Source organism: Lethenteron reissneri, chromosome 17, assembly GCF_015708825.2.
Source record: "Lethenteron reissneri isolate LAM-NWPU_2019-01 chromosome 17, ASM1570882v1, whole genome shotgun sequence".
NCBI classification, from domain to species: domain Eukaryota; kingdom Metazoa; phylum Chordata; class Hyperoartia; order Petromyzontiformes; family Petromyzontidae; genus Lethenteron; species Lethenteron reissneri.
In genome coordinates, this window is record NC_083795.1 from 10,913,467 (window position 1) to 10,938,968 (window position 25,502).

General features: G+C 40.1%; 1 protein-coding gene across 1 annotated transcript in view; it reads right to left on the minus strand.

Annotated features, from left to right (window-relative positions):
- Window positions 1-25,502, minus strand: part of LOC133343479 (probable JmjC domain-containing histone demethylation protein 2C) — a 132,169-nt gene that overhangs the window by 16,146 nt on the left and 90,521 nt on the right. The window contains 5 exon segments of the mRNA XM_061553130.1: window positions 312-456; window positions 2,489-2,680; window positions 2,968-3,092; window positions 3,813-3,942; window positions 17,595-17,708. Coding sequence (XP_061409114.1) covers window positions 312-456; window positions 2,489-2,680; window positions 2,968-3,092; window positions 3,813-3,942; window positions 17,595-17,708 — 706 coding nt within the window.

Genomic DNA, 25,502 nt, shown 5'->3' on the forward strand with positions numbered 1-25,502 from the left:
CACCGATTCATCCTATTATCCGCATTTTTGTGTATTTCTTGTCACGGATACAAGGATACTGCACGGTTAATATGATCCTTCAATAATAGTGATCCCCATATCAGCGTGGATAAGAGGAGTTACACTGCACACAAATCCATGGAGGTGAGAAATTAAACAGAGGTTAACACCACCCAAAAATTACTTCCAGTGTTCTGTGACGAATTTATTGAGGTTTTTAAAATAATTATTTGTGCTCGTGCACCACTGCCAATGCAAAATGACAAAATACGTGAACACTGGATGCCATTTCTCAGTGTTCTAGAAAGCACCTCTCTCGGGGTCCCTTTCCTTGCGGTCCTCATCTGGAGTGCTGCTGTCAGAGCCTTTCCTTCGCCCGTTGCGTGCCGTGCCACGCAGCTGCAAAGGCTTGGCACCTGGAGCAGGGGCTCCACTCTGTCCGCGTGTGAAGTGGCCCTGCAAGCATTAAACACGTGGCTTTCAGGAGACCGCGTCTGCAGCAAGACTGAAGGTTTATTTCTAAAAGGTACAACAAACAGCATATACTCTGCAACACCACAATGCAAACGCCAACAAGGATGAAGAATGATTGGCAACAGAGAAAATTTATAAGAATGGACAAAAATTCAAAGATAGCATTGAGAATGTATCATTAAATGTCAAACCATGCATATTACAATACAATGGAGTATATTGTGTGATATTACAAAATATATTACGATTGTGTTTGAATCAGCAAAAAGTATACATTTCGATTTAAAGCTTTCGTGATTGCAGGGATTCATCTTCTTGGTTCTTTCGGTAAAGTCATGTATTATTTCCATTCTACGTGACTTTACCGAAAGAACCAAAAAGTATACAGTATGTTAATATCGGACTCGCTGAGATATGTTCGATTAAGCCTAATATATATTGAACTTCCTCTTGGTTTTCTTGGTTATACAGTATAGTTATTTGCAATATATCACCATCATTAGTGTGCTACACCGACAATAACAAGCCACGTAACTTTTTTTACTCGGGCATTCTCTTTTTAAATAAAAAAAAAGTTTCTAGAATACAATATTTGACAAGGTATTTGGTTGGGTGGTTAATATCTGTGAATGCAGTACGACTGATTATGGACGAATACCCCCCATTAAAAACACAGATCACCCACAGCCACCCGAATGCATTTAGCTGCTCCATTTAAGCTAAATGAATAAAATAAAGACCGTCTTCACAATGCATTGTGAACATTCTAATAATGTTCAAACCAGCGTGTGTCCCCTGAAAACAATAACCCTTTTCATAATGACCGGTAAGGAGCAGACTTCAGGGGTAATAAGAGCACAGCATCTCACTCTCTTGCAGTTTATTATTAGCTGTGCTGACGATTGATGGCACATCAAAGCCTCCTCCAGCATTCACACGACTTCCATGTCGATTATCAGTGCCCCATAAAGCACAGTTTTTCTTACTCTACATAAAAGCCACTCCCCTGCATGTTTTCAAGATTAAAATGAGGATTTTGAAATGCATTGCAGGATGTGGAAAATGGCAGCACCAAATGAGACAACTTGTCTGAAAAATTTAGAACAAATTAACCGTAAAGTGAAAAAGTATTGGAAACGTCCTTATCCGACCTTCGCATCGGGCTACCAAAAATTCCAACCTCAAACCGCATGAGGGCAAGCCATGTTCTCAGAAGCTTTCTGATCCCACAAAGCCACCCAACCCTGTTGTTAAGGCATGCAGTCAGTGTGTGTGTGCCCAGCCTCAGGGTAAAATGAGGTTTCAACTGTGTTCCAACAACATTTCAAGCAGGTGGGCAGGAATTGTTTAATGTTATTGTCCATTTTTAAATACATGTGGCCCATTCTTAGTCTTACATGACATGCCTTTGTCAACTATTTATAATCAAACAACTAATTTCAGCTAGAAATTGATGTGAAGAAAATTATCATTAATTGAACATATCACAATCTCAATAATATTACATTCAAGAAGTTTAAAAAAATATACCATCATATTTGAACAATCTAACAATCCAAAATAATGAATGGCATGGCACAAAATGAATAAACGGACTTAAGGTGCCAAGGCTAACTTCTGTGGAGTTAAATTCCAACACTTGCTGTAAATGATGAGAACATCCTTCACAACCAGAAAATGTGTACAAACAATAATACAGCTAAACATTTTGCTCTGCTGAGCTGGTGGTTTAGACAAGGCTGAGCATTGTGGAGAAAAAAATAGCTAAATAGATAAGCAGACAATGTCTCCTTCATATATCTGTCTCTCCTGATAAAAAAAACGATCTTAACACAACCCATCAGCCACTCAGCCTTCTGGGAGTAAATGATTTCAACAGTATTTATTCAGTATACGCAAACTCTGGACACTATATGTCGAAATCAGAAAAAGATTGAAAAAGACATTATCTGCTCATCTATACTGATGTTTGTGGGCACACCTTTGTACAGCTGTGGAGTGCAACAAGACTCACGTGCACATTTGTAACCGTGCCCCCGTTGCTTCCATTGCCGCTGGTGCTGCCGCTGCCACTGTTGCTCTGGCTGGCACATGAGCGACGGCGTGAAGTGATGCCCACATTCTCCCCCTTAAGCAACGAGTGCACTACGTCATCCAGAAAGGTCATCTGAACCAATGCAGGGTCCACGTTCTGAGGCTCCAGCACCTGGAATCCAACCAGCAGTACAGATGATGCCAAAACAAAGAAATTGCAGCAATTCCCAAGGTAAATTTGGGAAATTTGGTGTTCAATAACAGGAAGCATTTTTTTGTACCTTCATATTACCACAACATGAATTTTTTTATGAAAGTAAACGATGGTTCTAAAGATATTTGTAGTTTAAAAAAAATTGACATTTCATAAATACAGCCACAACTAATTATTGTAGCTGGTGCAAAAAATGAAACTTTTTTTGGCAATAAAAGACACAAGGTATGAAAAAGGGTTCCCACCTGGTCAGTCATGACGATCATAGTGCGGCTAAAGAGGTCGTGGTGAGTAATGATGGCGGTAAACCACTGGGTGGCCGAATCTTGACGATATACACGAACCCTGTAGCCGTTAAGCGAATAAGGACCTGGTAGGGAAAATACATTGCATGAGAATCCCATTATACAAGATTCCATGATGAGATTGAGCAACAATTCTAGAAATATTGATTCATGGCACAAGAAAACTAATTTAATAATGCTTCGCGGAAGTTATCAAACTGAAAATGCACGAGGTCACCAATAACAGTGGAATTATAAATGATGCACAAACAACATTTCACTCACATTTGTCAATAATACTGCCATAAAAAGAAAATAAACTTCGTACAATAGGCGATGTTTTGGCCCACAGTCCTTCATAGCACATAGATCTGGTCTTGAAAAATAACTTTCAGGCCTTCTTTTTTATTTTTAAGGCAGCGTTATTGACGAATGTGTTGAGTTTTTGTTATTTGTGCTCATGTACTACTGCCAACACAGTTAAACATTTTTTTATATAATGAACAAACCTTTACAAAATTACTCTGACGCTTAGGCCCAATTTAATTATATTCTGATGAGACTTGCCAGTGAACAATAAAACTAAAATAAAACTGGAACATGAACACAAGGGAAAACTGCCCTCCCAATGCTGAGAAATCTGGCAGGAAATGTTTTGTTAATGGGTGTCAAGCAAAGGAAAACACAGCAAGTTGAGTCAGCCCTGCCTTCCTGTCACATCAGCAACAAACAGGATTGGGCGAGGACGTTAGCACATTTTATATGTTGCATTAAATGCTCTGCAATCACACAGTGTTTAGATTCACCGTGATGCTGGAGAACTGTACCATGCATAAATATCTCCTGGACCTTCTGCTCCTTGATCCAGTCCTTCACTTCATCGAGGAGTTCAGGCTGCCCCTCTAGTAGAGAGGGAGGGCTATCACCCTCTTTCTGCTGTAGGAACAATATAAGAATATACAAAGTTACTCACCAATTCCATCATCAGTAGTACAACAAACACAAGAGGATATTGCATTACACACAATATTATTTTCAAACCAAATAATGAAATGTACATAATTGATGAAAGAATGTATAAACGACTCAGTGCTGAAATTCACATTGTTAATATACAGTGAATACAATAAAAAAATGCATGGATTATACCAGGCTATCTCTGGTGTAGGCCAATCAGTTTCAAAGACAATGCATCTATTATCAGGGCATGTTTGTTTGCATGTTTTGCTACAAGTCTGCGTGGTTAATGGAGAATTGATGCCTTGCGAAAGGTTTATATTTGGTGTTTGAACATCTTAACACCTGTTTCATAATTTTGGTTACTGGCAAAAATACCCCATAGATATTGTACCATATTATTAATTTATAGAGTTATAGTATGACAATTATATGAATTCATAATCAACGTTTTTGGGTTAGATCGCGTTGATTATGAATAATATTGGTCGCGACAGCCTACGTGTTAAACTCGAATTATATGAATTACATAACATTATTTTTTAATCAATTTTCTAATTCTCTGCAGTACTGGATGTACACTCAAATATGATTCCATCACAAAGCCCACGTGAAAATGTCCAACTGCATAGGTTTGGAAAATCAAAGGGATTGATCTCATCCCCACATCACCACAGCACGTTTAACATCGTTCTAAATATGTACTCTTGGGGGAATAAAGAGAGCATTCGTCGGTTACTTCATGAACAGTTGGCTAAATTTAAGTTTTACACGCGCACGCTTTTCATAGATACAAAATCCTTCTAACTTAAAATCACCTTTTGGATCAAATAAATATTTACACAAAACTCATCGTGTTAAAATTAATAGCACAAGGTGTGCATTTTGATTGTTTGTGTTGTGGTCATTGCAAACATGATGCCTTGTATAAAGTTGTAATTTTTTCTACCAGTTGAAAGGGTAAAAACCTATTACTATATTTTGCCACTGGTAAAGGAGATGTCTCAGTGTAAATGCTTACCCTGAGCTCTCAATACTCTGATAGTGCACTGTTTTTGAGTCGTACGCCTTGTGGCGTCATCTGGTCCAACACCAATGGAGACTAGGCTCTAAGAAAAGCTGTCTCGGGTGTGGACGAATCAACTTCAAGGACAGTGCATATCATTATCAGAGTTGTTTATTTTTTTTGCATTTTGACTGCTTGTGTTGTGGTTATTGCAAACATGATGCCTTGTATAAAGGTGTCAGTTTTTGTACCAGTTGAAAGGGTAAAAAGCTATTACTACAAACCAGATATATTACGACAATATTGACTCTCAAGGAAAGTAGACCTAGGCAGGACATACTGCTCGAAGAAAAGGTTGCTTGGTGTAAGAGATGGTCACGGATTGGTAGCCAAAAAGGGAAAACACTGCCCAAGAGGGTGACCACTGCCCAAGAGGCTTTTGTCCAGCAGCAAACAAGATAAAACAAGATAATGATCAATGAAGAAGCTAACTTAGAGCATGATTTTAGATATAAGGTCAATTGATTGCTTATCAAACACAAGAATGCACTGTTTATTCCAAAAATGTACACATGTACAATAACATCCAGACCTTTGTTGACATCAGTTTAGGAAATGCGATTGTTTACTTACAATACAATACAGTACAGCAAAGGCTATGGACCTGTGGATTGAGCTTCTAACAATCACATTTTTAAAAAAATACGCTTAATGGGAAATATAAACAAATGTTAATCACAACTGGATGACTAAGGCTAACATTTTCCAGAGATGCCGTAGGCGGTCAGTAAGGTATGCACACACAAGATAAGCAAACAAAAATAAATGACTAAGCGATGTGGCTTTACTCAATAGGGCCACAGACTGCCAATATAACAGGTTCATAGATTCCCAAGCTGTAAAGTTTGTCGTTAAGCAAAGACACTCCATCAGTTATCACTGTGCAGATATACGTGCTTACGTGTCTGTCTATGTGTCTCCGCTTCTGTGTTTAATCTCTCTTAAATTTAGCAATCTTTGAAAGAACGTCATCAACCAGGTAGGGTATTGACTGTGATGTTAGCCGACCATCTGTATTGTATTGCATTATATTTCTAAGTTTACTAGGTTTTGTTTTCTCTTTCATTTGTACCTGATTATGATTGATTGTGTTGCAATCGAAACGTCGTATGCTATTATTTAAAATATTATTTTATCTTTCTACGTGACTTTACCGAAAGAACCAAAGTGTAATTCCTGCAGTCACGAAAGCGCCAAATTAAGTTAGATATATGGGAGTTGTAAATTAATTATGTATCTAGGGGTGGTAACGTAGGTGTAGTTGATTTAGCAAAGCACTCTGGAACCAGGCAATTCGATTTTATTTCTAGCCGCAGATAACATCATCAGTACGAAGTGATATTAACAGGTCATAGTCCCTCCCCTTTCACCAAGCCTCACTGACCCGCATGGTGAAGTATGGGTCAAAGAACTCCCGTGACTGACGCGGTGTGGGGGAGGCATTTATACAGCACTAGATTCACAAAGGATATAAATAACAGTATTGTACAACTTTATCATAGGGTTCATCATTTTTTTTGTGTGTAGGTTAGGCCAAAATCGTTATGTGGCCTTACCCAACATTTATGAATCATAACATTGGTTGCGAAAACCTTTCGGGTTCCGTTTATTTGATTTAAGAGCGTTCCTTATTTTTTTTGTTACAATAAAAATGTATCAAAAAGACGAGGTGAAAACATATAAGCATACTTCCATAGTGTAAATGAAAATGGCAATTATTTCAATGACTAGATATATTTTAAAAGAGAGGAAAAAAACACGTGAATGTGGGCTTTAAGAATTAGTGTGGTGACGATGCACACTGCTGGCAGGGCTAGACGGAAACATGCAATCAATGTGGCAACGGAGCAGCGGGGGTTGGGTGGGTTACAGGGTCTTTAGAGTTCACCATAAAACCAACATGTGTTTTGTAAGAAATTGAATGGAACTTAAGCTAAGTACTGTTGTCACAAACCCTGCGTGTTAACGGCGAGGCAAAAGTACACGGCATGAATGGTGGCCCAGAGTCAACCAAAAAATATTTGGCACCCCCAAAATACAGTACTACTTTCAGCAAGTGTCAGAGGTACTACTACTAGTAAACAGGTAGGATTAAAAAACAAAGGTGTAACGTGTTGAAAAATCCATAAATAAGGTAAAATGTATCAGAATACGGTAGTTTCATTCGTGGAAATCTGCTCGACAAGGTTAATGCCTACCTAACAGTAACCTGTGACCAAATATTCCAATATGTCCCGATTGTCAGATCTTGGAAGCTAGGTGGTGCCTTGTTAATTATTAAATGGGTGACCACCATGCACAAACAGGTTGCCGAAAAGCTGTACTGTGCTTTATTTCCCCCGACATCTAAGCTCCCTGCCTTCTCTACTGGCACTAAACCAGTATTGTAACGCATGGTCAGACAATACACACGATCCGCAATGTCTGGGGGACCCTCATCCAGCAGTGGAATGGCCAAGGGCTGTATAATGTGCATGTACCTAACAGTATATGAATATATTTTTACTTAAAATCTCTGCCTGATGAAGACCGCTTGTGTTGCGATCGAAACGTCGTGGGTTTTTTGCTTTTAAGATTTTCAATTTATTCTATTTATTTTTATTTGAAATCTTTATTTTGTAATTTTTTTTCTATCTACGTGACTTGACCGAAAGAACCAATAATAGTATATGAATAGGGTGATTCTTTATTCCAATTTATTTTTGCTTCAGTGCTGTAGTTTATTTTTTCTTGACTAAAAACATTTTTTAAAGAAAGTTTTATTATAATTAGCTTTTCAACACTTCCTTTAATATATCTTTCTCATTTGTCATGCATGGCACCTTGAGACATTCTTAAAAGGTCCCCAAGTACAAATTATTTATTACAGTATTTTTTTTTACTTATTTTGCTGTTCTAATATTGATGACCCAGATCACTTTTAAACAATGGAACAATCCTGGGTCTCGTGAGTTTTCATTAGGTTAGAACAAAATACATTTGAAACTATGCACTGTACAGCATGCAAACCACGCTACCAACAGTAATACAGTGGGCAAACACACGGTAAATTGTGTTGCGAGACGACTACACACGACTACACGAGGGCAGTCGTGCTTACCATGCTACGAGATGCCATATTGCGAGACATTGCAGTGTCTATTAAGACGTTAAATCTGATACGATTTGTCATCAAGGCAGTGAGCCGACACTTAATTAAGAGATGTGTTTCTCCTGGGAATGTGTATGGGAGCCCATCTCTTTTGATCACGAACAACCAATTTTCAAAAATGGCACACACATTGCCTTTCCAACAAAAAAAAACACACACGGCCTGCGTCATTATATTTCTAGGTATCTGCCTTCCGAGAAGTTGAAACATACGGGAAAATATTTCATTTGTTCGGCTTGCCATGCTGGCTATAATTTTATACCTCGTGCTCTGGAGATTTATTTTAAGAGAAGCCTTCCTGGAAGCACTTATCCTACAAAGCCAATTGCAGTACGGGTTCGGTCCATTTCCATCTCGACAACTAAAGAGTGCTTTGTTTTGCAGCGTGTATAACGAAACATGGAAAAAAAAGAGGTGAACATACAACTGCCAATGCTGCTTTTGCTGTGGCATTTCCACCGATGCTGCTGGCCGAGGGGTGAGTAATGCCCATTCCATGTTTGAGACCAGGCACCAAGGGACAATGACTTTTTGATTTACTATACAGTATTCGTGTACAGCAGAACCAAATATTCCGCACAGTATCACGGTGTATACAGTACAGTAATAGACACAGTACCCTAACATTCCCCTTATGCCCCAACGTGGGAGGCCACTGTTTATATCGTACAATCTGCAAAAACAGCACATTTGACCGCAATTGCTATCCGTGGTGGAAGTAAAGATGGCATCACCACCGATGTTATCAAATATTAATCCCGCATCATCATCTTAACCATCCACGGTTTTGAGAACCAACGTTATTGAAACATAGTGATGATGCATCATATAACACTTGTAATGAATTAACATTTGCTTTGTACTTGTCCTCAGAGGTATTTTTTACTAATCCATCCCACGACGTGGGGCAGAGTACAAAGTTCATCTCCCGTGTGGTTGCTGACCTCCTTTGGTGCAATACCACGTCCAGGCTGGCAGTCTCCGCAGTATAATGTGGAACTGGTGATGGAAATGCTTGACAACTAATATAAAAAATGTTTAGCTTTGTCATCTATGATCAGTCGCCGAGATGGTTGTGGCCGCGGCAGCAGTGAAAAGTGACGTCGGCAGCGATGACGACCGATCATTATATTCGGCCATCGCCATCATCATAATCTTTTCCGTGAAATCATGGATAACTGAAAGGTCAATTTGCGGATAATGTAGAGATTCACAGAACAGCCAGACTCCACGGAAAGTTGGGAGTTTCAGATAATAGCCATTTCACTCTATTCTCTAATGCAGTTTGAAGCACCAAAGTAAATGGACTGTTCTATATGTATGCAGTAACGTAGTGAGAATTTAAGCACTATATAAATGCAAATATGTATCCATTATATAACCCTGTGTTGCATACGGCAAACAAACAGGGATACCCAACCCCTATTTGAGTGTTGCTGTATGACTCATCGTGTATTATAACATCTTTGTTGTTGCAGATGAACATTTTTCAAAATCACGTTGTCAGATTTCGAATATCTCGAATAAAACCTTCTTAGTAACTGCACAATGCCATTCAGTACGTTATTGTACAACATGTCTCGAATACCTTACATGCCATTCAGCTGCAAAATCCAGGGTGATGACTTGCACACACCTCCGGCTATGTTCATGCAAATAAGTGCACTGTACTTTAATGCATTATCCCCCAGTTATGTTGGGCGGGTTTGTTTTGCTCAGCCACTGTATGTGAGTGATGGGCCCGAGGTCTTCTGATGACAACACACCGGCCAGTTCTCCCTCCCTAGTCCTCGAACCCCTGTGACCCAGCCACTCCATCATCCATATTTCAGGTCTGCAATAAAAGGAGGGCAGCCTGGAGGGATCTGCAGGCATTTGACCGTGAAGGTCAGAGACGTGGAAAGAATTACACCCAGGGTGTCATTTCTTTACACGTGACAGGCTAGACAGGGAGAATGAGTGCATTAATCACTAAGAATCTGTAGAGAGCCAAAGAAAGGAATTAGATTACTGCTTGCGGGAGTTAGGTGGGGTTGAAGCGTGGTGGGGGTGTTTGCAGACCTTTCTCTAAAGCCGTGACGTTACTTTTCATTGCAGGGCCACCTATGGCGGTTTGACTAATAAGAGACAGACATGAGGAAATTGGCTGTCATAGCATTACAGATTGCGAAACGAGAAAAAAGGGATGCAAAACAAAGGGCAAAACGAATGGGTGAATTCACAGACAATGATGGTGCCAAGAGAAACGGCCCATATCTCTAACCATAGCCAATAGTGAGTGAACACTGTGAGCTCTATGTAGACTCTACAGCTCACAGAATTACACACATCTACAGTACAAACACATGGCGAGACGAGCCGGTCATATTGGCACGAACCTTCCGGGACATTGAATGTTTGCAAACGCGTTTCCATCTGAACTCACAGGACATCGTAAGAGCGATTTGCCCATTTGAGAGCAGGACATCTGTGAAAAATAGATTCATATCTCATCGGATTCCTCCACTCTAAATACAGATTCGGACTCTGCATTGGATGCAGTTAATACTGCTCTGAGCCAGTTGTGAAAATTCTACATTCCTATGGCGGAGGGCGAGTCTATACGAATGACAACCACTGTTTGACTTACAAAGTGTCACTTATTGTGTCAACCTCAGAGGGATGACAAGCCGAATCCACCACCAACCATTTGCGATTTGGGCTCCAATTGTGAGCCACTCAACGCCAGGACTGTAATAATCTGTATTGTTGAGTGTTTAACTGTTCATTGGCAAGACTGCAGATGCACAAGGGCATTAGCCAACAGTACAGTAGTCATTAAAAAGGATGTAAAACAAATACACTTTAAGACATGCACCTTGAACATTATTTAGACCTTTTCATCAATCAATCCACCGCTGGATGAAGGCCAAACAATGTAAATACAAAATATAGAACACATATTAAACACATCCAATAGAATGTTATTTTAAGCTAAAAGCTATTTATTTATGCAGTTTATTTCTCGCACACTTACATTTACTGTCTCGTTTGGCCATTGAATTATAAAGATCAAAAAGTTCCGAATTGCCCGAACACATTCTTATTCCAGAAGCATATGAACAAAACGTATGGGAGAACGGATGTTATTCTATTATGCTATGCCCCCCCCACCTTCACCAACCCTCACTGACCACCGTAATCAAAGTTGCACGTCAATTAACCCCCCACCTCGAAACGGAAGCCGTCATCCAGCAGTAGTAAAACGACAAAGGCGCTGCTGTACATGTACACATGCAAACAAGAGTTCAAGTGCGTGTATTCGTGGTGCAAAGAGGAGCAAACAGCACAAAATGTTCTCCAACTTCCAACACGGGGGGGGGGGGGGGGGGGGGACGACGACACACAACAAACGCATGCCGTTGTGTGTGGGTTTGCAGCTGTGAACAGCAGCGGTAACAATGTCCCCGACTGTTTGTGAAGTCGCCAGCGGTCTCGTGACCACGAGTCACACGGACCTCTCTCTCTACCCCGTGCCGGGCAACGAGATGGGATTTAACAACGTAGTTTTTTTTGTAACGCAGTCAAAGTGTGTAACTATATGACTATAGTACATACAATAACAGTATCGAGAGGGGGGGGGGGGGCAGCGTGAATGTGTCCTTGCCTATGCTTTAAATCGCCTTTAATGTTTAATGAAACGAAAACGACGGCATGAAACATTTGAAAAAAGCAGTAGTTTGGCTCTCCCATCGCCACAACTCGTCACATAAATGTGGCTGCATAACCGAGAAAGAAAATCAAAGTACGGTAACACACATGCAACACGGCACACGATGGAACTCTTGTGTGGAAGATGATGGGGGGCTTTAAATAGACATGGTATTTCCCCGACACCACTTTCCCGAACAGCTGTCATATTTGGCAACAACACAAACAGGAACACACGTCTCTGCTGCTGCTACCCATCCTGTTTGGCTTTGCAAATAATCTCACAAGACCACCACTTGTTATTACAGAAACCCACAACCGCAGTGCAAACACAAATGTGAATGTATTTTCAAAATACAAGCGAGTACTGCAACGATAAAGTATTAAGGGATAAAGCGTGCATCTTACAAACGACAACACCATTCAGAGGACTCTTAGGATGGTCATATTGTGCCGCAGAAAAAAATGCTTAAGGACTTTAAAACGTATGAACATCCCCTGATACAGTAAATAAGAATTACAGCTGCCAAGGCCTCATTAAAAACATCCCATCTGTCATTGATGACAATGAAGAGAGAATATGTGCTGTACGCTGTCACTGTCGATCGTACTAACAGAATGACACAGTGGTCCATTTTCTGAGAGTAATGAAACCTGTGTGTATTTAACATGTGCCTCTTAATAAAGTGACGATTCAATAATATGATGAGAAATTGTAGTTGTTCCAATTGCATAAATTCAAGATAATATGAGTCAGTGTGACCACTTTGGATAATCCTCATAAAACCAGTCAAATTCCTGTGCAATGTATCATTAACCGCAGGATACTAACAGACTGGCAGTATTTCCAATCTGCAAACATGTGTAGCATTTACTGATGACACTCACAAATGTCAACAATAGATTGTGGCAAAGCAGTTGATTTCCTTTTCAAAGTCACTCCATCACATCATACATTGGAACTGTAGTTCATCATAATCGCAGAGGTGTCCAGAATGAACACAATACACCAAATCGCTTACTGTAGTGGTGACAATTTCAATAAGTTTATTTAAAATGTTTGCCTTCCGTTTTCATAAAGTACCCTACAAGGTTTAAACAAAAACGAGGTATTTTAAACACAGCTAAACAAACTATAAATATGAAAATGGCAGGCCATCCAATTGTCGTTATGTGGTAATGTATGCAAATTGTCTTGCGTGGGCCGTGGCTACACTTATTTTCTTAGATAACTGCCAAGGCATTGTTATCTGGCATTAAATTTGTTCCAGCTTCCACATGTGGGTCAGATGGACTTCGCAATACATGCAATGCCTACATACAAGCATGCCCTGCCCAACAAGTTAAACTAACTCCAGTATGTTTAAATACATTATTTGGTGATGCTGCATTGGCGCAGTGGTGCACAGGTACGATGAACAATCAAAAACACTCACATTCGTCAATAACACTACCAAATGTTAGGTGACATTTCAGGCAATGCCCCCCCTCCTTCAAAGCACATTCACTACTATGAGCCAATAATATCTGTGTGTCCCACACGTGACGTCACTCCACGTCGACCAGCCCCCCTCAATAATCATGAACAGGTTACGTCCTCCACATGGATCCCCCCCCCTCCATTAATAATCATGAGTGGGTGACGTCACTCCGCATGGAGAACCTCTACCCTCATTAATAATCATGAGTAGGTGACGTCTTCCAAATAGACACCCCCCCCCTCCATTAATAATAATTAGCGGGTGACGTCACTCCACATGGGGGGGCGAGGCGCCTCCTCCCCTCACGTCACGCGATCTCCATAACGCTATTGAGACATAGAAGTAAAAAGGATGTCATGATGAACAAGGGATTATAACCTTAAAATTAAATAAGTCTGTGTCACCACGGCCTCACAAATTCGACACAAATTGATGCAATGAATATCACGTCGGGGTCTGCTTTTCGCTTGCAAGTTTCAGATTCACTGCAATACACCCGTCCTTGGACGGGCAAAAGGCTAGTAAAAGAAGCAGCGCCAATGCGATTTTATGTGCAATGAAGGGTCATTGCCCAAAACGTCACCCAGTACAATAACATTCTTCACGTACAACATTCCGACAGCAAAGTTTGTCGAGCTACAATGAAACAAATATAGCACATTTGTTTCAGCTTGATGATACTTTTTGTATTCATAAACAGTTTTTTTTAAGTTGTTGCAGCTCAGTTAGAGAAAGTTGAATCTTGTAATTTAAAAAGGTTACAATCTTCAAGTGCTCTACTTTAAATAAGATACAATCTGTAAGCACATAACCAAAATTGTGTAAATATTACAATGCAGATAAATGCATTGGATGCTTTCTGGGCTGTCTGACAAAGTGACATAAGGACATTCATGTATAAGTTGGTATTCGTTTTACATATTCTATAGCACTACACTATATTAACCTTTCAAATATAAGTGTAAAAAAACACTGCAGTCGTGTTCTGAGATGCCACTTTGACATCATTGTATTTGATGGATAAATTAAAATAATTTATCATATTACTGCAGTGTATTTATGTTTTTGTTCACAGCTTAATCATTTATAAGTTTTTGGAAATCTGCCCTTCGTTTCGAGTACAACGCCAGTGTCCCAGCACCCGTACAAACTATAGTCACACTACATGACGTGCCAAGCCCCTTAGCTAGTCCATTTGCTTTGCTGGCCTCCCCCCATGGACATACTAAATACCAGTTGTTATGGCAGAGCTCTGGGTGGAATCTGGCCTACATCCAGCCTACTCTGGTTCAAAGTTTCACTGAAATACGACCCATCCACATGTCTCACAGGATGTTCACATCAGCACTGTCCTTTAAAAAAAAGAGACGGCAGAGAATTTTCACCACTCGCTAAACCATTAAGTGCTTTTTGACATCCTTTCTGCAGCCAGCATTAAATATTTCATACGGTAGATACTGTCCAATAATGAAAACGCTAAATAAAACAAAAAACGCTGTACATTACAGTGATAAATTACAGTAGTCATTCATATTATACATTTCAAACAACCAGACCATGCAATTTAAGTAGCTTTACCTTGGATAAATTTTTAAACAATGTTCAGCGCACGCACAATAGTGATCTTTTGTATCGAATTACCAAACTATAATTGAAAGCAAAAAACATACTTGAACTGGATTCAAATGTTTCACAAACACCCAAGAAGATATTGTCAACGTCCCTACGTGACTTTACCGAAAAAACCTAAGAATATGAATCCTTGCAGTCACGAAAGCTTCAAATCTAGAATTGTCAACGTCCCACAAGTACTTGTAAATAAATCAACACCAAGAAGAAACATTTACACTCCTAGTATATTTAGAATTCTCAAATCACTCGAATGAGGCCTGACACCAAATTTGTCCTTGTACCAGCATCCTATGATAAACATGACCTGTCAGGCAGCAAATCTTTGTTATCAGCTACACTCTAAACACTTTGTTTAAAATAGCACTCGTGCTATGCATGGTTGATTAAACACAAGAAATTATGACTCCATCAGAAAAACATTCCAACAAAGTCGCATGTCTGGATGTGTTGCACAATGTAATAACTTTATAGAGTGTACGTGCACCATTATATACACGTGTGCACATTCATGGAAAAGCTCAAAAGCGTCATAAAATTCAGCCTATTAAATGCACATGCATTGTTCATTGGGCTCCAAACCGAACGGCATGAAAAATGCCAAAGCGATGTGATTTAGCCATGAGTTAATTTAGACTAAAATTGTAATCTACTACTTGTCTTTTTGTCGATTAATCAGGCCCCTTTAAACATGGCGGCCATGCTTAAACCCTTACTATCCGAAGGCAGGAAACCCCATACAAGCCCAGCGTGATGTAGCTTAAGATATTATTTGGGTCTTTCGGTAAAGTCATGTAGATAAAGATGTTAATGCCGTCTCCAAGCCCCACCAATCAGATGATACCCCCCCCCCCCCCACAAATATTGATATGTATTTAATTAGTTGAACAATTGAACCAATAATCGGGTAGCATGATGAATTACTTAAATAATTTATATCCCAGCTTTAAACATTCAATACAGTTTTGCAGATCTGTTTACTAGTAAAGACATGTAATGTTGTTCATGTTGTTAATGTGTGATTATTACACATCAATGATAATAATATAGAAAAAGAGTACAATATATTTCATCAAGAAGAGGTTCACAGTGTGCTGCGAATTAATATTAGATGATTTCTGGTGACATCGTCAAACTATGGATTTTTGTAAAAGCTGTTGTGATCTTGTACTTTTTACTGCAGGAATTTATATTCAGTTTATTTCGGGAAAGTCACGTAGATAGAAAAATATAAATTATTAACATGAGCTGCCCCGCCCATGCTGCTGACACACTTGGGCTACGCCCATCTTTAAACCTTTAAAAACAGTTTGCCTTTAGAGGCTAACCCCCCTTTTCCTGATGACGATCGCTTGTGTTGCGATCGAAACGTCGTGGTTTTTGTTTTCATTTCAATTGTATTATTTTAATGTTATTTTATTCAGGTTAGAATCAGGCTACAGTCTACATTATAGACTGCCAGTACGGCCACTCAGTTTAACAACCATTGCTACAGTCTACATCATATACTGCCAATACGCTCACCAGCTTAAAAACCAGGCTACAGTCTACATTATAGACTGCCAGTACACTCAGCGAGGTTAAGAACCAGGCTACAGTCTACATTATAGACTGTTAGTACACTCATCAAACTTAATAACCAGGCTACAGTCTACAACATACGACTGCCAGTACACTTAGAGAGGTTAAGAACCAGGCTACAGTCTACATTATAGACTGCCAGTACACTCATCAAACTTAATAACCAGGCTACAGTCTACATTTGTGCTTTTATTATTATTTAATTTTTATTATTTTTATTCACTTTATTTGTATTAAAAAATTATATCTACGTGACTTGACCGAAAAAAACCAAGAATATCTTGTACAGTACTTTACCACGGTGCAACAGAGTACTGCACCACAGAAGATATTCAACATTATTGGACTTGTAAAGTAAAAACCATTGTAATATAACTGTAGTATTCCATCACATCCCCACATTCACCATGGAGATATGAAATATTAGAATTTTTAGCTTTATTCTTGGTAAGTAATAATTGGACCGGAATGCATTTCCCAAGCATTGCCAGTGTCAGATGGCCTGGCAGCAATCATGCAGTTGTGGCAAGTAAATGTCACAGCTCATATTTAGCTTGTCACAAAAAAAACACCCTATTCACAGCCAGAAAGCCTTTAAATACAGTGTAGTAATATGTCAGCTCAATAGAGACAAGGCTTTTCAAGAATCCAACACAGCTCGCTCGCATTTTCAAACAAAAAACGCATTCTGACATTGTATGACGCTTTAATATACCGTATATATCTTATCATTGTGCAAGTTAGTAACATTTTGGCGACGTACTTGATGAATGAAATAACGTTTAAAACGTAATTACTGTAGAATGATACGTCAAGAAAAACAACCTCAGGTTTAGATTGTGACAGTGACACGGGCATAACCAACAAAGTCATTCCACATGTCAAAAATTCTATCACTTGGCTGAATAATCCTTGTAATCTAGCAGTCAACTAAAAAGGCTGAGCACAAAGTTTCGTCGTTGCATTCTACAGCAATGAAATAAAAAGGCAAAAATTTGACATTTTAAAAACACATTTGACAAGATATATTTACCGAAAATGGCCTGATTGACTCCTCGTTTTCAATGAAGGCTCGGGTGTGATCGCTGAAAAACTCCAACGGGATCACGCCTTTCAGCCCAACCTTATCCACAAGTGGTTTGAAAGTCTGCAAATAAAAAGACAAGCATTTCATTATTTTCGGTGGCAAAATTCCATGGGGTTGTGGAAAGATGCAGCATTTGACCTTAAATGACTCGGATAACATTCGCTAATGTTAATGATGTTTTTATTGATTTGCATGAGATTAGATATGCACGAACACGTGAGAATTGTATGACCCACATTCCACACAGGCTCAGCGTATGACAAAAGGGTAAACACCTCCGGTGGATCACATTTATCAAGGCTGATTGTAATGTAGTCGCTACGTGACAGTGTTATTGCAGTGTTTTTTTTTACTACAATAGTGTACTGTACAGTATATATCCACAATTAATTTACGTAATCTGATACAATGAAATATTGCATGAGTGCAGCATCGACAGAACATTTGCAATACAGTCCTAAAACACAACACTATCAACCAAAACCCATATAAAGGGCCTTCATGTCAGATTATGAATAACAAAGTCCTCCTTTACCACGTGTTCACACAACACGTTTTCGCTACAACGTGGTTCTTCCATGAGGGTACAGTTGTTGTGCAACGCGGAACGTGCACCGTTATAACGCGGTTTCTGAGTGGTCGGTGACATACTTTCTTGACCTGCACGGCTAAGTGGTATGCTACAGTACGCGTAATGATACAGTAACGCGGTCGCGTACCCTCGGTCTTTTGTCCCGCCACCTTAATGTGTGTGCGTACATCGTATATCGCCTAACTTTATCGTTACATTATTTCCAAGGGAATTGTTTTCGCTTAACGTGCCACTTTTCAGGAACACATCTACCGTGTTAAACGAGGATTCACTGTTTTTAACATTCGTTTTCTTGTAAACACGAGACTCATACTGGTTTCGTAAAGCAGGTGCTATGAAGCAACAACTGAAAAAACAAATCCTTCACAATATCCTTCCTGCAGTCAGAAAAGCATGTGTGGCGTTCGTGGTTGCAGCATTCACAAGTGCTCCTTTTGGCACTATTACGAAGCCAATATGGTTAGATAATTCACCCAAAGATGGAGTAGCAGTGAAAATGTTTCCGGCGTTCTGTGGGAACGGCACAGTGGCAGACATCCATCTTTCAGAAAACACTTTTCTCTTTTCAGAGTATAGAAAAACTACTTAGTGCTCAGCACTCCCAACCACCAACTGCCACATTTACCAAATTGAGCTAAAACAAAACATGTATTGTCTAAAAAGAGATATGGTTATCTTGCTCAAGGAATAATTCATGCATTTGCATTATAAATGACCATGAGTCAAGCTCTACTTGTTCACAATTGCCACTACATAGCCACTGATATATCCTGAGTCATCACTGCAGGGTTGCATTAAGTGAATATGCCTAATGGATTTTGCTGGTTCTTTAAACAAATCGAAATGCAGCATTGCACTCTAATACAAGTACGTAAAAACCAGCTCCTTCACTGTGATATTTATGAGTGGTGGCTCTGCGGTGAGTGAACTCTACCATGAATTCGGCAACCTGAGTTCAATTATTGGACATGGCCAACATCAGTGGAAAGTTATATCCCTTCACCAACGCACAACGACAAGTCTGGTGACGTATGGTAAAAACAACCCCATGAGACTAACATGGTGTGGAGAGGCCTTCATACCTCTTTGATATAATAAAGAGCTGTAATTTATATCGCAATATGGTTATACGTATACTGTAGTACAGTGATTTCATTTACAATTCTCAGTACCACATCTATTAATTATTGTACACAACACTACCAAGTATTGTGCAATGTAAAAAAACACGATGTTTAGTGTGTAGAAGTTTGACACAATTACTATATTATTGCTAACACAAAATAGTTTTAAATTGTCAAGCAAGGCAACATTATCCGGCAGCTCACTGACGCTACAGTATAAAACCACCACGGTATAAATACACTGTGTTTATGGTTTCCGGAATATCCATCCTAAAGAAGAAAAACACAAAATCAAAGGTTAGCTCCATTATTTTATCAAGATTGTACTAAACTGTATGTGGACCACATGTATTCTGCCATAATGTGCCATTTCCTTTCCTCCAAAAGTCATAAACCAGAAGTAAATTCTCGGTGGCTGGCTACACATACGTGATGAGAATCATACATCGTTCCCTTCCTCCACCACAAAACTGCCCTTTACTCACTTACATTTTGTGTCACTGTCTCGCAAAACCTTGGCTTTAAACTTCCCCAATGGTGTACCCAATCTCTTACAGTTGTACGGTTCCACAATTAATACACATCCCGTGTATTGTTTAAGTGTACTCCCCATGACATATATCCTGTGTGCAGAAATGTTAACATTATCTGGCTTCATATTTTCTTGGTTCTTTCGGTAAAGTCACGTGACTACCGAAAGAACCAAGAATATGAATCCCTGGAGTCACGAAAGCCTTAAATAAAAAATTATCTGGCTTATTTTATGGAATAAGAATCATTTGATACACAAAACTATAAATGCACCATTAACCATCCCAGCACGTCCGACACCGTGATACTGAATGAGCATTTCCCCCCCTTATCAAGACAGACGAGTTATTTCCATCCGAATGAGTGTCCTAATCTGGCCGACACATAACCATCCTCAAGTAACAAACCAAAAAAAAGAGCCATTTCGTGATTTAACGCTTGATTATCTACATCTCTGGTTAATGCACTGTTAATGTCCAATATCGTACAACACCCTTAGCAACTGTGTTCTGCACACTGACGAGACAACGCCTACACCACTTAAAATCCTGTACACACTGTGTATCACATACCCCAGATGCATCACCGTTCATAATAAGCACCATCCTCACTCACACATCACTTGACGGTAACCCTGGAACAGATTTTGATGGCATGCCCAGTCAACGAATGATGGGAGATTTACAAAAATCATCGTAAGATGTGAATCGCTATTTAAACTCAAAGTTACAGATGCGCATCAAACGTCTGTGCTGTAACAACAATGTGGCCACTGTATTAAGATTCGCCTCCTTTATCTCCATTTTCCTACCCCTCTTTTCTCTTCTCTTCTCTCTCTCGCTCTCTCACTCACCCCCCTCTCTCTGGCACATGTGCACGCAATTATAGACCTCCATTTCATGGACACAATCTTTCCTCTGACCTCTTCCCCCAACCCCCGTGGAGTTTCCCAGAACTGTTTATCAGACACGTTTTTTTCGGCCAGCCACTGCCACATCAAACTCGAAAGAGAGCCCAGCAGCAGAGAGATGGCGAGAGAGCAGCCAGAGAGGAGAGAGGGCCGTGACAATTTCATTGGCTTTGGACCAAACCCCACCAACAACACGATTTCCGAGGAGGAAAAACGAAGAGCGGTCACTGAACGATACACTATTTGGGGCATCTGACATGCGTCGTTACCATGCGGGTAAAACATGGCAACAGAATGTGTTGTGGGAGTGACTGAATAAGCGTTCGTGGGGATTATCTTGACCGCAGTTTCTTCATCCCGGTAAAGCCTATTGCTGTCCAGCATTTGAAGCGCTGTGTTCGGCTTAAGAGAGCAACCTACACGTGTACAGTAATATAGCTCGCGTCATTTAAAACACATAAACAAAGGAGAGATATTAGAGGAAACGCAGTGAATACAAATCAACATTTGAATGCCCTTGGCACGCGTACTGTAAAAAGGAACTAACATCCCTCGGGGTTGGTTTATCCACATCCCCATTCAAATACTGCATACAAGCAAACTATTACCGTGCCCCGGATTTTAATAATTAGCTACACGGGTAGCAAGTGAATATCAAACAGCTACGGCAAATGCAACAGCGATTTGGTCAAACTGAAGCCCTGAATGATTGTGCATTCAATGCGTGTAACAAAGCAACCATGTCAACACCTGCTAAGGGTGGGAGATGGCGTCAGCACCACTGACTGCATCAAGCTCCCTGGGAGATAAACAGGGGCCCCTATTACAATTCATTCTCAGCGGGTAAACAAGACGCAATTAGGTTAAATGTTTCCCACTGTACAACAGTTCTAACGAAGAGACAATGCACCAACGTAAACCAACGAAGGGTACGATTTGCAATTGACACAATGTAGTGTTGTATTAACGGTACATTTGTGTACTGCGCATGAGTGCCATAACATTTGATGTATTTCATGTTTATTTACTGGAGGCCATGTAAAAGTACAGTCCGTCTGGACAAACATCAGTCGAACACAACAGCGCAGTAGTCAATTTTTAAAACGTAAACCCATTTCTGACTTCCGATGCTGTAATCACTGATGTGTGTGTGTGTTTTTGTTTATCTGATAATTTTTCCATGCCACACTTGTGGTCACACGATGTGGATGTTGAATTACGACTCACTTTCGCAGTAAACATCGTTTAACAAAGAACCAAATCCTGCGTGGCAACATCCTAAGACCGATTGTTACGAACTGAACGGTGGGTTTTTTCTCTTAATTTCAGGGAATTCTACTCATTTACTTAAATCTAAATCGCTTAAAGGAAGGGCGTGCAAAAGTGCCCTACTTCCCATGCATTTCACACACACACACCACACAAGTCATCCCCCACACCACCCTCCCCCCTATGAGGCTGGAGGGCTTCATTTGCTTGGAAAGTTGAGTCACACACGGGGAATGTGGACATGTTTTGGCAAAATGTCTGTCTTCTGTACGAGACAAGCCATTCATTGTATGCGAATTCACAGACGCTGGCATGAGAGATCACGTGATACTACTAATGCAGTGTGTTTTGCGTAAAAACAAAATAAAACTCGGAATTCTATTGCGCTTTCACTTAAATGCTTGCAACACTCTTGGCCAACTACAGGGCCCGTTGCTGCACTGCGTTGATATAACGAATATCGATACAGTACTGTGTTTGTATACATCCAGTAATGCGTGAAAATACCGTAGACAGGCTTGTGAGTACTATACAGAACACAGCAATATTTGCTCTCAAACACTGGTTGGTGGGGGGGGGGGGTCAGCATCTTCCTAAACATCAAAAAGAGAACAGAATGTTAACGCTGAGAGGGGATGTATCTGTTTAGATTTAGTCACACACAAAACCACACATTCTCTTGGCCCCCCCATGCTTGTGCACAAGCATGTACGGTAGTTTTCGGAGACGAAATGTTGCTGAACACGTGGCGTTAGGAAAGCGAGCCCTGCATGGCGCAATATTTTTTTTTTAACGCCGCAGATCACAGGGCCACGATAACAGTGCCCCATTTCTTGAGTTTGTAGATCGAAAGATTGCATTCAGAGGGGTCACAACACAGCTGCACTGCGTCACAGCACGTTGGGATACTTCCACCCTGTAAAGATATTTACCTGAAAGCACTGGGTAAAGGTTTTTGTTTTTATATAACCAGTGGGAAATAAGTACTTTCAAGTTATTCAGTGACAATTTTACGACTCAAACTCTCTTAGACATGTGCAGTGCGTACATGTACTTTATGTAGTTTCTATCAGAATAACATGTGCACATTGTGCCACGTTTGTCAAAGTCCTTTGTCACAATCCACGATTTGGATGAGGTGCCTCGAAAAGTTAAACACCCATAAACATTGCACAAGAATCAGAGATTCCTAACAAGCAAACTAGCGATCATTGTACACAATCAAACAAGAGCTACAGATTTACTCACATGCTACCCTGTGACTCGCATTAAAGATTAACCATGCCAAGGACACAAAACAGCCCCTTTAAACATTATAAAAACAGATAACATCCTGCTTTGAGGACACACCCCAAGGCAAGTCTGGCTGGCCGACTCTAAACCATATATGAATACAATCACAACAAAGAATGTACAGTATTACTGGACAGTATTAAACTGCTTTAGAATACACATTTACAGTAATATCCTAATTAGCAAGATTATCCAGTTTACTACATTAACTACGGTAATGTAAGCTGTATATGCTAAATAATAAAATACTTGAGTAAAGAGTGAATCATTTAGCCATGGTCAATCCACTGCTCCATTAAGGCCATTCAAGGGTTATTGTGTATGCCCCAACAAGGGATGATAAATTAGACCAAATGTATGAGGATATTACCCAACTACAGGCACTATAGCGCACTCATTTGACCAAAGAGTAGTAAGAGTGAGACTCCTGTGAAACATTTGATCAATTATATAATACCGGACTGCATTACGCTTATACAATTCCAGCACAGGACTCTATATACATTGAGAAGATCCTCGCCTATCACGTCTATCAGTTCACCAAAATTTATTCAAGGCAAAGCTTGACTGCTGATGAGACACGCTGTGTCGAAACCCATCCGGAGTTTGCTTGTCTTAGAATCAATACTGCTGAAATGATGCACTCCCAGAAAGGCCGGTAAGCCGATGGGTCATCTAACTTAAGAAATTCAGTACTTTTACGTGGAGAGATGGACATACGAATTAGATACATTGTCCGATTATCTAGTTTGTCATTTATATTCTCTACCACGAGTCTGATAATTATCATTGAGTTTTATCATACAGCACAGTAGTAGTTTCTTGTAATTTCCAAACCGTACCCCAGCCAAGAACTATTATGGCTTTGTGTTTTTCTGGGTGGCACCGGAGTGCCACGCATGCAATTTCTCCAACTAAAAGTCACAAATGTTTACTTATTCAATATGAGCCGTGTCAAGCGAGACATTTTCTCGCAAAAAATACCACCAGTGTCCAATGACGCACTCCAATGGAGGTTAGGCAATGGGTGTTTCCAGTACTGCATCATAAATAAAATGTTATACATTTCAGCCATTTGTGAATCAACTGCTCCGATGGAGGTTTTCCCCCACTCTGTATCGTCGATTGTTCGACCATACTTCACCACGCTGGTTGGGTGTGGGCTAGGGGTGAGGTCTGGGGGCTGATCGAGATGAACACTGCAATTCGGGTCACCGGGTTCACATGGCGCAATGCGCTAACCACTACACCCACCACTCCACCAACGTGGTTACAGGACTGTACATAGAATGCTAGACCCCTCCTTGTTGACCCATCATCTTGCGTTAAAACTCTATGTATCTCACGATTGTATTCTCCCGAAAGAAATAGATACACGTTACCAATCAATGTCTTGTTTCCCACAACCAACACATCCGATCAATTCGGGTATACGTGACCTTCTACCGAGTCGCTGGTACATAAACATTTTGCTCAATAATGGACAATCTAAAATTGTAAAAGTGACAATTAAATTGTGTTACCGAAGCAGCCTTTGTCAGAACACCATTCAAAAGGCGCATTACAGGAAGCAGTCAATACAGATAAAAACGTTGAATTTAATGTTGCTAATGATGCAGTGGCTTTGCTGCATTGCCCCAGACATCGTTCGATTTGTCACAAACATTCACAGTCGTCAACGCAACTATTCCCAATCGTTGCCTCTGGTTTTCAATTATCCTTGCGATACACTGCAGCATTCTGTACGTCTGTTCAGTCAATCTTAGCATAGATTGTACAATGACTTAGGCGATGCGGTATACACTATTGTATTACAAACATAACAGTTAAGAGTATTGTGTGTTACACAAAGCACAACTTGTGCTGCAGAGTATATGACATACGTGGCGTGGCATGCTTCGGTACCCTCGTGTTCCAATGATTCAGCACGCAACCACATCATATCTACTCGGCAGTACACGTTCTTCATAAACAACACTATAACCTTACAAGGTAGTGTAGACTGTGCAGTATTCTATAAGGTGTTCCTACACATGCTTATAGTATATAGAATCTAAACACACACACAAGAGTATGGATAACCAGCACACCCAACAACGTGAGAGACGTTTCTGCTATTCGCTGTATCCGGCACC